Source organism: Oncorhynchus gorbuscha, linkage group LG18, assembly GCF_021184085.1.
Source record: "Oncorhynchus gorbuscha isolate QuinsamMale2020 ecotype Even-year linkage group LG18, OgorEven_v1.0, whole genome shotgun sequence".
NCBI classification, from domain to species: Eukaryota; Metazoa; Chordata; class Actinopteri; order Salmoniformes; family Salmonidae; genus Oncorhynchus; species Oncorhynchus gorbuscha.
Window position 1 is genome coordinate 67,079,148 of NC_060190.1, and position 13,081 is coordinate 67,092,228.

Sequence of the window (13,081 nt, forward strand, 5' to 3'; positions counted from 1 at the left end):
TTCTGGCTGTGCCGGGTAGAGATTATAACAGAACATGACCAAGATGTTCAAATGTTCATAAATGACCAGCATGGTCAAATAATAATAAGGCAGAACAGTTGAAACTGGAGCAGCAGCACAACCAGACACCTCCATGCCCAGAGACTCAGCAGACGGATGAACATACTGTCCACTGAGACAACACCTCTCCACCCACACACACATACCATATGAAGATCTGCTGTGTCACCTGTTCCCATAATAGCAAATTAGCAAAGCTCAAATTGAATAATCAATCGATTTAGTGAACTGGAACATAATGGTCATAAATGTACATTTCAATTTGAGACTGGGAGTGCAGTTCACAGAGGATATTTTGCAATGTTTTCAGCATCTTTCTCAGGATTTGAAATGACAAAGTAAATGAAATGACACAGCATATGGAGGCTCGATTTCCTCTCCCTGGGAACTAGGTGACTCATTGAGCCAATTCTGGGCACCAGTACCCGTGTGTGTGCGTCCGTGCATGCCTGCATGTACAAGTGTGTGTGTGTGTGTGTGTGTGTGTGTGTGTGTGTGTGTGTGTGTGTGCGTGCGTGCGTGCGTGCGTGCGTGCGTGCGTGCGTGCGTGTGTGTCTATGCAATGTTCTATGTGTGTTCTTGTGCATCCCTGTCTAAAGTGTGCATACATGTTGGCTGTTGTCTAATGTACTGTATGAGAGTATGTTTGTGGCAGCCAGCTCGTTAAATGCCTGCATAGCAAGTATCAGCACGTCCAGTGGCATGAACGATGGTCTGAGGACACAGGTTTGCACCCACCCATCCATCCTGCCGTAATGACCACGGCAGCCTCTCTCCCCAGCCATGCAGGAGACTAGATTACAGTCGGAAAGCACATTCACCTATCCTCCAGCTATAGACTCAAGACTGAAGCCCTCTGACATATACTGTAATACACTTGAGCTTCCTAAAAATGTTTTAGCCCTCTTTGAGAAACATGTTGACAGTTTGTTCACAGTATGGATGGGCATTTGAAATGTTTTGACTGTTTGAGTACTACCATATTTTTTGTGATATACTTGAGTATACTCACAGTCAAGACACTCTTATTTCACAAGCCCTTATCACAGTCAAGACACTCTTATTTCACAAGCCCTTATCACAGTCAAGACACTCTTATTTCACAAGCCCTTATCACAGTCAAGACACTCTTATTTCACAAGCCCTTATCACAGTCAAGACACTCTTATTTCACAAGCCCTTATCACAGTCAAGACACTCTTATTTCACAAGCCCTTTATCACAGTCAAGACACTCTTATTTCACAAGCCCTTATCACAGTCAAGACACTCTTATTTCACAAGCCCTTATCACAGTCAAGACACTCTTATTTCACAAGCCCTTTATCACAGTCAAGACACTCTTATTTCACAAGCCCTTATCACAGTCAAGACACTCTTATTTCACAAGCCCTTTATCACAGTCAAGACACTCTTATTTCACAAGCCCTTTATCACAGTCAAGACACTCTTATTTCACAAGCCCTTTATCACAGTCAAGACACTCTTATTTCACAAGCCCTTATCACAGTCAAGACACTCTTATTTCACAAGCCCTTTATCACAGTCAAGACACTCTTATTTCACAAGCCCTTATCACAGTCAAGACACACCTATGTTATAGTAAAAAACATGTAACAGAATGAAATAGAACAAAATATTTTCCAAATGAAAAAACCTGCGAGTGCAAAGTTACACAGATCTTGCATCTGGAAAAGTTATCAAAGATTTGAAATAGGGTTACACTTCGAGAGTTAAAAATAAATACATCTGCATTACAAAACTACCTTTCCATATACAGACGTTCGATTTGTTTATTCTGCCTGTTCTTTGGACTTTTCCAAATGGATAAACAATTCAACATTGAACACTGCATGTTGATGAATTACGGCCACTACATCAGTTTGGTGAGTAGGCCTAGGTTTAATGATTCTGATAAAAATATGCGATACTCGTTAGGGTTGTGCAAAGGAAACAAAACGCGAAGCGGATTGAACTTGTTTTGGAACACAGCCCTAATGTAGGAAACAAGCACTATTATGTTCTCATCCAGAGTCATGTTTATTTTCCAAGCTATAGCACACAATATTTTACATACAGCAGGTTTTTAAAGGACCAAGAAGTAGAATCTGCTTCATGTTTTCATTTTTTCCATGGAAAACCCATTGCGATACTGCTATCATCACAGCACTATCAGAGGGAGTGGTCGGAAGGCAATTGAGTGAGACACAGAGGAGAAATGGAAACTAGGGAGAATAACTATGTGATGCTTGCCTTGGTTTATTTTTTGTTGTGCCCCGCAATTGCACATGTACATATGGACCACTAGAGTCAAAGCAAATTTCACTTGCCCTTTCAGGCAGCCACAAAGCACATTCCACCAAATAGTTTGATAGTATTTTAACATTTTATCTCTGGTTAAAGATCGAGTTTTGAGTTTTGACTTCCTTTCAAGTATTCAAGTACTCCATCTCTAGTTCACAGGCTGAACCCTCTTCACAGGAGCACTGGGCATCTTATTGCTGACTCATTGAGTTTGATAGGTGTGTGTGTGTGTGTGTGTGTGTGTGTGTGTGTGTGTGTGTGTGTGTGTGTGTGTGTGTGTGTGTGTGTGTGTGTGTGTGTGTGTGTGTGTGTGTGTGTGTGTGTGTGTGTGTGTGTGTGTGTGTGTGTGTGTGTGTGTGTGTGTGTGTGTGTGTGTGTGTGTGTGTGTGTGTGTGTGTGAATAATGAATATGGGTTGGGAATGAAGCCTTTCTATCAGCCTGAGGTGTTAATGCTATCGTTTTAATATTATTAATAATAATAAAAGTATAATGATAATAATCCGTATTTGCGGCTGGCTGCAGTAGCAGAAGGAGTTTGAGAGACAGGTTATTCACTTGAGGTGCACAGTGCCTGCGCTGCAGAAATTGCCTGCAAAGGAAATCTTCTTGGAAAATGTGTCCAGTCAGCAGCTTTAAATAAAAACCCTTAGTTACCGCACCGTCTCCCTTTTCAGCACACGTCACGTTTCTTCATGATCAAGCCTACATTGCCCTCGTGGTTGCAGGAAAACCCACTCACAGCCTCTACCTTTTCTCTCTCTCAATAGTCAGTGCTATTCGGGATCTTACAGCCATAACCCTTACAAATTCCAACTTCAATGGGGTAGGGACCCTCTCTCAATCTCTCTTTCAACTGCTCTCTCGCTCTCTGTCTGAGCACTGAGGAGAGAGCAGGTCTGAACCTCAAGAGTCCCCATTGGAAATGTGTGTGTGTGTGTGGGGGGGGGGGGGGGGGGGCGTTCGTGTATGCGCATAATGGATGTCAATTGTCGTGGCAATTTTGAATAATAAAAATATAATTTCAAGCAAAGCAAAGTTAGTAGAATGTTTTAAATTTAGAATGTTTGCTTGATAAGAGCATTGATTTAGAATCCCATTCTATTTCTTTGCCTTGGCAATTCAATTCATTTCAATACACTCACATTTGAATATAATGATATCACAATTAAATACAGCAATTTCAGTAGTATTTAGAATGTTTGGTTGATAGATACTGTTGATATGCAATATTGATATGGAACTCCGTTTTGGTAGCAACAAGCCCAAGCCTAGACATGTTACATTACATTTACATTTAAGTCATTTAGCAGACGCTCTTATCCAGTCAAGACCTTTGACTTGCTTCTGCTATCCAAGATTATATACATTTTTCAACAATGAACTTCAATACCCAGCACCTTAACCAGTCCATAACATGGATGGCACAGGGACACAGTATCTTGCTATCATAATCAATGGTTACAATGAAATAACACATTCTTACCAGGATTTAGTTCGTTGCTTATTTTAGTGTATTTCTCAACATCCATTTCTAGAATTCATTTACGTACAGTGCCTTCGGAAAGTATTCAGATCCCTTGACTTTTCCATATTTTGTTAAGTTACAGCCTTTTTCTAAAATGTTTTTTTTTTAATCCTCAGCAATCTACACATAATATCCCATATTGACAAAGTATTCAGACCCTTTGCTATGAGACTCGAAATTGAGCTCAGGTGCATCTAGTTTCCATTGATCATCCTTGAGATGTTTATACAACTTGATTGGAGTCCACCCGTGGAAATTAAATTGATTGGACATGATTTAGAAAGGCACACACCTGTCTATATAAGGTCCAACAGTTGACAGAGCAAAAACCAAGCCACGAGGTCGAAGGAATTGTCCGTAGAGCTCCGAGACAGGATTGTGTTGAGGCACAGATCTGGGGAAGGGTACCAAAAAATGTCTGCAGCATTGAAGGTCCCCAAGAGCACAGTGGCCTCCATCTCTCTTAAATTGAAACAGTTTAGAACCACCTCTTCCTAGAGCTGGCTGCCTGGCCAAACTGAGCAATCGGGGGAGAACGGCCTTGGTCAGGGAGGTGACCAAGAACATGATAGTCACTTTGACAGAGCCCTAGAGTTCTTCTGTGGTGATGGGAGAACCTTGCAGAAGGACAACCATCTCTGCAGCACTTCAGAAATTAGGCCTTAGAGTGACCAGACGGAAGCCACTCATCAGTAAAAGGCACATGACAGCTCGCTTGGAGTTTGCCAAAAGGCACCTAAAGACTCTCAGAACACGAGAAACAAGATTATAAGTATAGTAAGATAAGATAGGATTGGTAGGTATAGTAAAATAACATAGGATTGGTAGGTATGGTAAGATAGGATTGGTAAGTATAGTAAGATGAGATAGGATAGGTAGGTATAGTAAGATAAGATAGGTAGGTATAGTAAGATAAGATAGGTAGGTATAGTAAGATAAGATTAGTAGGTACAGTAAGATAAGGTAGAATAAGATAGGATTGGTAGGTAAGGTAAGATAAGATAGGATTGGTAGGTATAGTAAGATAAAATAGAATAAGATAGAATTGGTAAGTATGGTAAGATGAAATAGAATAAGATAGGATTGGTAAGTATGGTAAGATGAAATAGAATAAGATAGGATTGGTAAGTATGGTAAGATGAAATAGAATAAGATAGGATTGGTAAGTGTGGTAAGATGAAATAGAATAAGATAGAATTGGTAAGTATGGTAAGATGAAATAGAATAAGATAGGATTGGTAAGTATGGTAAGATGAAATAGAATAAGATAGGATTGGTAAGTATGGTAAGATGAAATAGAATAAGATAGGATTGGTAAGTGTGGTAAGATAAAATAGAATAAGATAGGATTGGTAAGTATAGTAAGATAAAATAGAATAACATAGGATTGGTAGGTATGGTAAGATAGGATTGGTAGGTATAGTAAGATGAGATAGGATAGGTAGGTATAGTAAGATAAGATAGGTAGGTATAGTAAGATAAGATAGGTAGGTACAGTAAGAGAAGGTAGAATAAGATAGGATTGTTAGGTATAGTAAGAAAAGATTGGATTGGTAGGTATAGTAAGATAAAATAGAATAAGATAGGATTGGTAAGTATGGTAAGATAAGATAGGATTGGTAGGTAATAGTAAGATAAAATAGAATAAGATAGGATTGGTAAGTATGGTAAGATGAAATAGAATAAGATAGGATTGGTAAGTATGGTAAGATGAAATAGAATAAGATAGGATTGGTAAGTATGGTAAGATAAAATAGAATAAGATAGGATTGGTAAGTATGGTAAGATAAAATAGAATAAGATAGGATTGGCAAGTATAGTAGGATGAAATAGAATAAGATAGGATTGGTAAGTATGGTAAGATGAAATAGAATAAGATAGGATTGGTAAGTATGGTAAGATAAAATAGAATAAGATAGGATTGGTAAGTATGGTAAGATAAAATAGAATAAGATAGGATTGGTAAGTATGGTAAGATAAAATAGAATAAGATAGGATTGGCAAGTATAGTAGGATAAAATAGAATAAGATAGGATTGGTAAGCATGGTAGGATAAAATAGAATAAGATAGGATTGGTAAGTATGGTAAGATAAAATAGAATAAGATAGGATTGGTAAGTATGGTAGGATGAAATAGAATAAGATAGGATTGGTAAGTATGGTAAGATAAAATAGAATAAGATAGGATTGGTAAGTATGGTAAGATAAAATAGAATAAGATAGGATTGGTAAGTATGGTAAGATAAAATAGAATAACATAGGATTGGTAAGTATGGTAAGATAAAATAGAATAACATAGGATTGGTAGGTATGGTAGGATAAAATAGAATAACATAGGATTGGTAAGTATGGTAAGATAAAATAGAATAACATAGGATTGGTAGGTATGGTAGGATAAAATAGAATAACATAGGATTGGTAGGTATGGTAAGATAGGATTGGTAGGTATAGTAAGATGAGATAGGATAGGTAGGTATAGTAAGATAAGATAGGTAGGTATAGTAAGATAAGATAGGTAGGTACAGTAAGAGAAGGTAGAATAAGATAGGATTGTTAGGTATAGTAAGAAAAGATTGGATTGGTAGGTATAGTAAGATAAAATAGAATAAGATAGGATTGGTAAGTATGGTAAGATAAAATAGAATAAGATAGGATTGGCAAGTATAGTAGGATAAAATAGAATAAGATAGGATTGGTAAGTATGGTAGGATAAAATAGAATAAGATAGGATTGGTAAGTATGGTAAGATAAAATAGAATAAGATAGGATTGGTAAGTATGGTAGGATGAAATAGAATAAGATAGGATTGGTAAGTATGGTAAGATAAGATTGGTAGGTATAGTAAGATAAAATAGAATAAGATAGGATTGGTAAGTATGGTAGGATGAAATAGAATAAGATAGGATTGGTAAGTATGGTAAGATAGGATTGGTAGGTATAGTAAGATAAAATAGAATAAGATAGGATTGGTAAGTATGGTAGGATAAAATAGAATAAGATAGGATTGGTAAGTATGGTAAGATAAAATAGAATAAGATAGGATTGGTAAGTATGGTAGGATAAAATAGAATAAGATAGGATTGGTAAGTATGGTAGGATAAAATAGAATAAGATAGGATTGGTAAGTATGGTAAGATAAGATTGGTAGGTATAGTAAGATAAAATAGAATAAGATAGGATTGGTAAGTATGGTAGGATAAAATAGAATAAGATAGGATTGGTAAGTATGGTAAGATAAAATAGAATAAGATAGGATTGGTAAGTATGGTAGGATAAAATAGAATAAGATAGGATTGGTAAGTATGGTAGGATAAAATAGAATAAGATAGGATTGGTAAGTATGGTAAGATAAAATAGAATAAGATAGGATTGGCAAGTATAGTAGGATAAAATAGAATAAGATAGGATTGGTAAGTATGGTAGGATAAAATAGAATAAGATAGGATTGGTAAGTATGGTAAGATAAAATAGAATAAGATAGGATTGGTAAGTATGGTAGGATAAAATAGAATACGATAGGATTGGTAAGTGTGGAAGGATAAAATAGAATAAGATAGGATTGGTAAGTATGGTAAGATAAAATAGAATAAGATAGGATTGGCAAGTATAGTAGGATAAAATAGAATAAGATAGGATTGGTAAGTATGGTAGGATAAAATAGAATAAGATAGGATTGGTAAGTATGGTAAGATAAAATAGAATAAGATAGGATTGGCAAGTATAGTAGGATAAAATAGAATAAGATAGGATTGGTAAGTATGGTAGGATAAAATAGAATAAGATAGGATTGGTAAGTATGGTAAGATAAAATAGAATAAGATAGGATTGGTAAGTATGGTAGGATAAAATAGAATACGATAGGATTGGTAAGTGTGGTAGGATAAAATAGAATAAGATAGGATTGGTAAGTATGGTAAGATAAATAGATTAAGATAGGATTGGTAAGTATGGTAGGATAAAATAGAATACGATAGGTTGGTAAGTATGGTAGGATAAAATAGAATAAGATAGGATTGGTAAGTATGGTAAGATAAAATAGAATACGATAGGATTGGTAAGTATGGTAAGATAAATAGAATAACATAGGATTGGTAGGTATGGTAACCTGTTACTCCTACCTGCTACTTTTTCGAACATTCTGTTAAAAATCGCGCAACATTTCAGCACCCTGCTGCACATGCCAGGAATATAGTATATGCATATGATTAGTATGTGTGGATAGAAAACACTCAGACGTTTATAAAACTGGTTAAATCACGGCTGTGACTATAACAGAACGTGCGTTTCATCGAAAAGCGCAGGCAAATCTGATCACTGAAAATGGAAAAATATATCCATGCGCGACTTGAACATATTGATAAAGGTGAACCACATTTAATGGGGCTGAGGTTGCAATACCTACAGCTTCCACACGTTGTCTAGAGTCTTGTCATTTGCCTACTATTGTTTTCTTGGTCAAACAGACGCAAGGCAGCGCATTTCTTCTGGTCTCCGACCGGATATTTTGGTTGAGAATTACCCGGACATTATTTCCAGACGGACAGCTAAAGAATATACTTCGCCTCGTGATCAATTTTATCGCTTATTAACGTTTAATAATACCTAAATTTGCATTACAAAAGTATTTCAAAGTGTTTTGTGAAAGTTTATCGTCAACTTTTTTCATTTTAAAAATGACGTTACGTTATAAGACGCTATTTTTTTTAGTTTATCACACAGTCTTCATAGATCGATATCTAGGCTATATATGGACCGATTTAATCGGAAAAAAAGACCCAATAGTGATTATGGGACATCTAGGAGTGCCAACAAAGAAGATGGTCAAAGGTAATGAATGTTTTATATTTTATTTGTGCGGTTTGTGTAGCGACGACTATGCTAATTATTTTGTTTACGTCCCCTGCGGGTCTTTTGGGGTGTTACATGCTATCAGATAATAGCTTCTCATGCTTTCGCCGAAAAGCATTTTAAAAATCTGACTTGTTGCCTGGATTCATAACGAGTGTAGTTTTAATTCAATGTGTATGGCACTGCATGTGTATTTTAATGAACGTTTGAGTTTTAACTAGTACTATTAGCATTTAGCGTAGCGCATTTGCATTTCCAGATGTCTAGATGGGACGCCTGCGTGCCAGGTAGGAGCAAGATTAAGATAGGATTGGTAGGTATAGTAAGATGAGATAGGATAGGTAGGTATAGTAAGATAAGATAGGTAGGTATAGTAAGATATGATAGGTAGGTATAGTAAGATAAGATAGGTAGGTATAGTAAGATATGATTGGTAGGTACAGTAAGATAAGGTAGAATAAAATAGATTAAGATAGGATTGGTAATTATGGTAGGATAAAATAGAATAAGATAGGATTGGTAAGTATGGTAGGATAAAATAGAATAAGATAGGATTGGTAAGTATGGTAAGATAAAATAGAATAAGATAGGATTGGTAAGTATGGTAGGATAAAATAGAATAAGATAGGATTGGTAAGTATGGTAGGATTAAATAGAATAAGATAGGATTGGTAAGTATGGTAGGATAAAATAGAATAAGATAGGATTGGTAAGTATGGTAAGATAGTTATGAGCGAAGTCAGTGCTTGTTCAGTCTTCTTTGGGGGGGGGGGGGGTGTATGTCAACGGTTACATGATGGTAAGCACAGTCTCCTATTAGCGGAAATTGGCGTTCTTTTCAAACTGTGTGACTGCATGTGATGGCTTCTTGGATTGGGCATGCTAGTGACTAACCTTGACTTCATGGGGTTATGGATGCTAGTGACTAACCTTGACTTCATGGGGTTATGGATGATAGTGACTAACCTTGACTTCTTGGGGTTATGGATGATAGTGACTAACCTTGACTTCATGGGGTTATGGATGATAGTGACTAACCTTGACTTCATGGGGTTATGGATGATAGTGAATAACCTTGACTTCATGGGGTTATGGATGATAGTGACTAACCTTGACTTCATGGGGTTATGGATGATAGTGACTAACCTTGACTTCATGGGGTTATGGATGATAGTGACTAACCTTGACTTCATGGGGTTATGGATGATAGTGACTAACCTTGACTTCATGGTGCCTGGTGTGTTGCTTGTTCTTCATGATGCTCTCTGCGCTTTTAACGGACCTCTGAGACTATCACAGTGCAGGTGCATTTATACGGAGACTTGATTACACACAGGTGGATTGTATTTATCATCATTAGTCATTTAGGTCAACATTGGATCATTCAGAGATCCTCACTGAACTTCTGGAGAGAGTTTGCTGCACTGAAAGTAAAGGGGCTGAATAATTTTGCACGCCCAATTTTTCAGTTTTTGATTTGTTAAAAAAGTTTGAAATATCCAATAAATGTCGTTCCACTTCATGATTGTGTCCCACTTGTTGTTGATTCTTCACAAAAAAATACAGTTTTATATCTTTATGTTTGAAGCCTGAAATGTGGCAAAAGGTCGCAAAGTTCAAGGGGGCCGAATACTTTCGCAAGGCACTGTACATGCCCAAGTGTGTGTGTTTGATTGCATGTGTGTGTCTTACCTCTCTGGAGGCCTCTGTGTAGTAAATCTTGAGGTTGCCCATGGCCTTGATAATAGCCATGATGGACTGGATGGTGTTGCTGTAGACCACAGCTCTGTACTGCTTACACTCGTCTTCTGAGTAGCCATCCTCATGGATGATCCTGATGAAGGAGAACAAACCTGAGCATTCTACTAATGTCACTCAAGATGTTACTAAGAGAAAAGGAGGACAGGTGGAGAACGACTGCCCCTTCACATTGACTGCCCCCTCACATTGGGGCTCCCGAGTGGCGCAGAGGGCTAAGGCACTGCATCTCAGTGCAAGAGGTGTCACTACAGTCCCTTGTTCAAATCCAGGCTGTATCACGTCTGGCTGTGAACGGGAGTCCTATAGGGCGGTGCACAATTGGCCCAGTTTTGTCAGGGTTTGGTCGGGATAGGCTGTCATAAAGAAGAATTTGTTCTTAACTGACATGCTTAGTTAAATAAAGGTTCAATGTAAAAATAATAATAATTGAAGCCACAGAGGTTCAAGACCGGCCGCGGTACTGCAGGCATTGTTAGCAGAAAACAGGATCCCCCATTATAGTAAATGTAAAAATGTCAATCTTTGTGGTCAATCTTCTTGTAAATTAAAAAATGTTGCAAAGTTACTCATGGACCAATAATTGCTTCTTCTTATTTTAAAGTCGCACCCAGAAGAAGTTATAAGGATAATTGCGTTGCTAATGGTAGCCTGCAGTACCCAGGTCGGCATAAAACGTAACTTATATGAGGTGGCAGCACTGAGCTAGCCTGTAACGTCACTTCCTGGAGTAGCTCAAAATGAGTATGTTATGTCCCCATGAGACACTATCTTAACCGACTTAATTTAGCATCAAAGCTCTATTGAGTCTTCACATAGTTAAACATTGTGTCACGTGATCCATGACTTTGTCCATTCATATATACAGTCATTTGGCAGTATGGTTGACAGGTTATGTATTTCATACAGTGTTAAATGTGCTCAATATGTTAGGACTTCTAGCTGCTAAGAGTTTGGGTATTCAATCAATGACCATAATGTTTCGTAGAACGGCTAGTTACTCTAAGATGATAATAATAAATGTATTTGTTGTCACATACACCAGATAGGTGCAGTGAAATGTGCTGTTTTACAAGGTCAGCCTCAGTAGTACAGCACCCCTGGAGCAAATAAGGGTTCATTGCCTTGCTCAAAGGCACATCAACAGATTTGTCAGCTTGTCAGCTCTGGTATTCAAACCAGCAACCTTTCAGTAACTAGCCCAACGTTCTAACTGCTAGGCTACCAGCTGATATAGACAGTCAGTGCAGTCCTGTGCAAACCTCCTCTGCATGTTGGTGATGTGTCTGACCATGCCTCAGCTTGTCATGCACAGGGGAACGCCCTGCATGTTAAGTGTGTGTGTGTTTGTGTGTGTGTTTCAGTGGGATGATAGCATCCAGACTTCATCAGAATGCAGGATGCAGTGCAGAAAGAACACAGTAGCACCAAGACAAGGACATGAATAAGCCAATATCACCTCATGAATAAACAGGCCTATAAGCGTGACACTAGCGGCTAGGAAAAGTACTGGGATTTAACCCAGTTAGTTACACAACAAATATTATAATTCTATCTACAGGTGTTATGGGGGAAAAAAGGCAACCATTCTCCCTGCTCTCCTTTTATGTTGACATGATCTCTGTGGTCAGAGACAGAGCTGGTGATTCAGAGCAGAGCAGGCTGTGTTGTGTTATGGGTATGGTCTGTCTCCCAATCATTGGTTGTTCTGTATGGCTGTATTAACAACCTGGGTTTAGAGCTACATTCTGTACTCTACACTCATGAAAAACTGATGCATCGCCTGGCTAGCCCACAGGAATGTGAATAATTAAGCCATTATGGAGTGTGTGTGTGTGCGTGTGTGTGAGAATGAGACATAGACATACACACATATGTTTTGTATACGTCATTGGTGAGCGTGTAATTGAGTGTCATGGTTTGATCCCAGTCATTACAGTAACCACAGTAAAAGTCCTGTGCACTGAGACTCATGATTTCAGTAGCCAAAAACAATTATGGGTAGGAAGACACGAGAAAACCAGCGCAACTACCAAGGACAGGAAGACATGAAGATTTGCCCTCCATATATCTTCCTAAAAAGCAAATTAATATGCCTATGCTCAACATGCCTGATTGACTGTTTGCCAGCTCTGGATCAGCAGTGTACAGTAGCATTGTAGATCAATCCAACAAGGACTGGGGCAAGGACTGAATAAACCACTAGAGGATAGAGGGCATCATCTATTAAAGAGGTCATGACATGTCCTGATCTGTTACAGCTCTCTGTAACTCACTTCATCTGCTTGACGATGGTGCTTTTCCCAGACTCCCCGGCACCTGTAGAAGGAACAGGAAACACAGTAAATTATAAGTGAATTTTCCAAGCTGTTTAAAGGCACAGTCAACTTAGTGTATGTAAACCTCTGACCCACTGGAATTGTGATATTGTGATAAGTGAAATAATCTGTCTGTAAACAATTGTTGGAAAAATTACTTGTGTCATGCACAAAGTAGATGTCCGAACCGACATGCCAAAACTATAGTTTGTTAAAAATAAATTTGTGGAGTGGTTGAAAAACAAGTTTTAATGACTCTAACCTAAGT

The 13,081-nt window shown here is 37.9% G+C and overlaps 1 protein-coding gene across 1 annotated transcript in view; it reads right to left on the minus strand.

The window, feature by feature from the left end:
* The window catches only part of gnai2b (guanine nucleotide binding protein (G protein), alpha inhibiting activity polypeptide 2b), a 148,129-nt gene that overhangs the window by 42,856 nt on the left and 92,192 nt on the right, over positions 1-13,081 (minus strand). The window contains exons 2-3 of the mRNA XM_046311928.1: positions 12,772-12,814; positions 10,430-10,571 (exon numbers count right to left, since the gene is read on the minus strand). Of these exons, the coding sequence (XP_046167884.1) occupies positions 10,430-10,571; positions 12,772-12,814 (185 nt within the window). The remainder of the gene's footprint in view (positions 1-10,429; positions 10,572-12,771; positions 12,815-13,081) is intronic.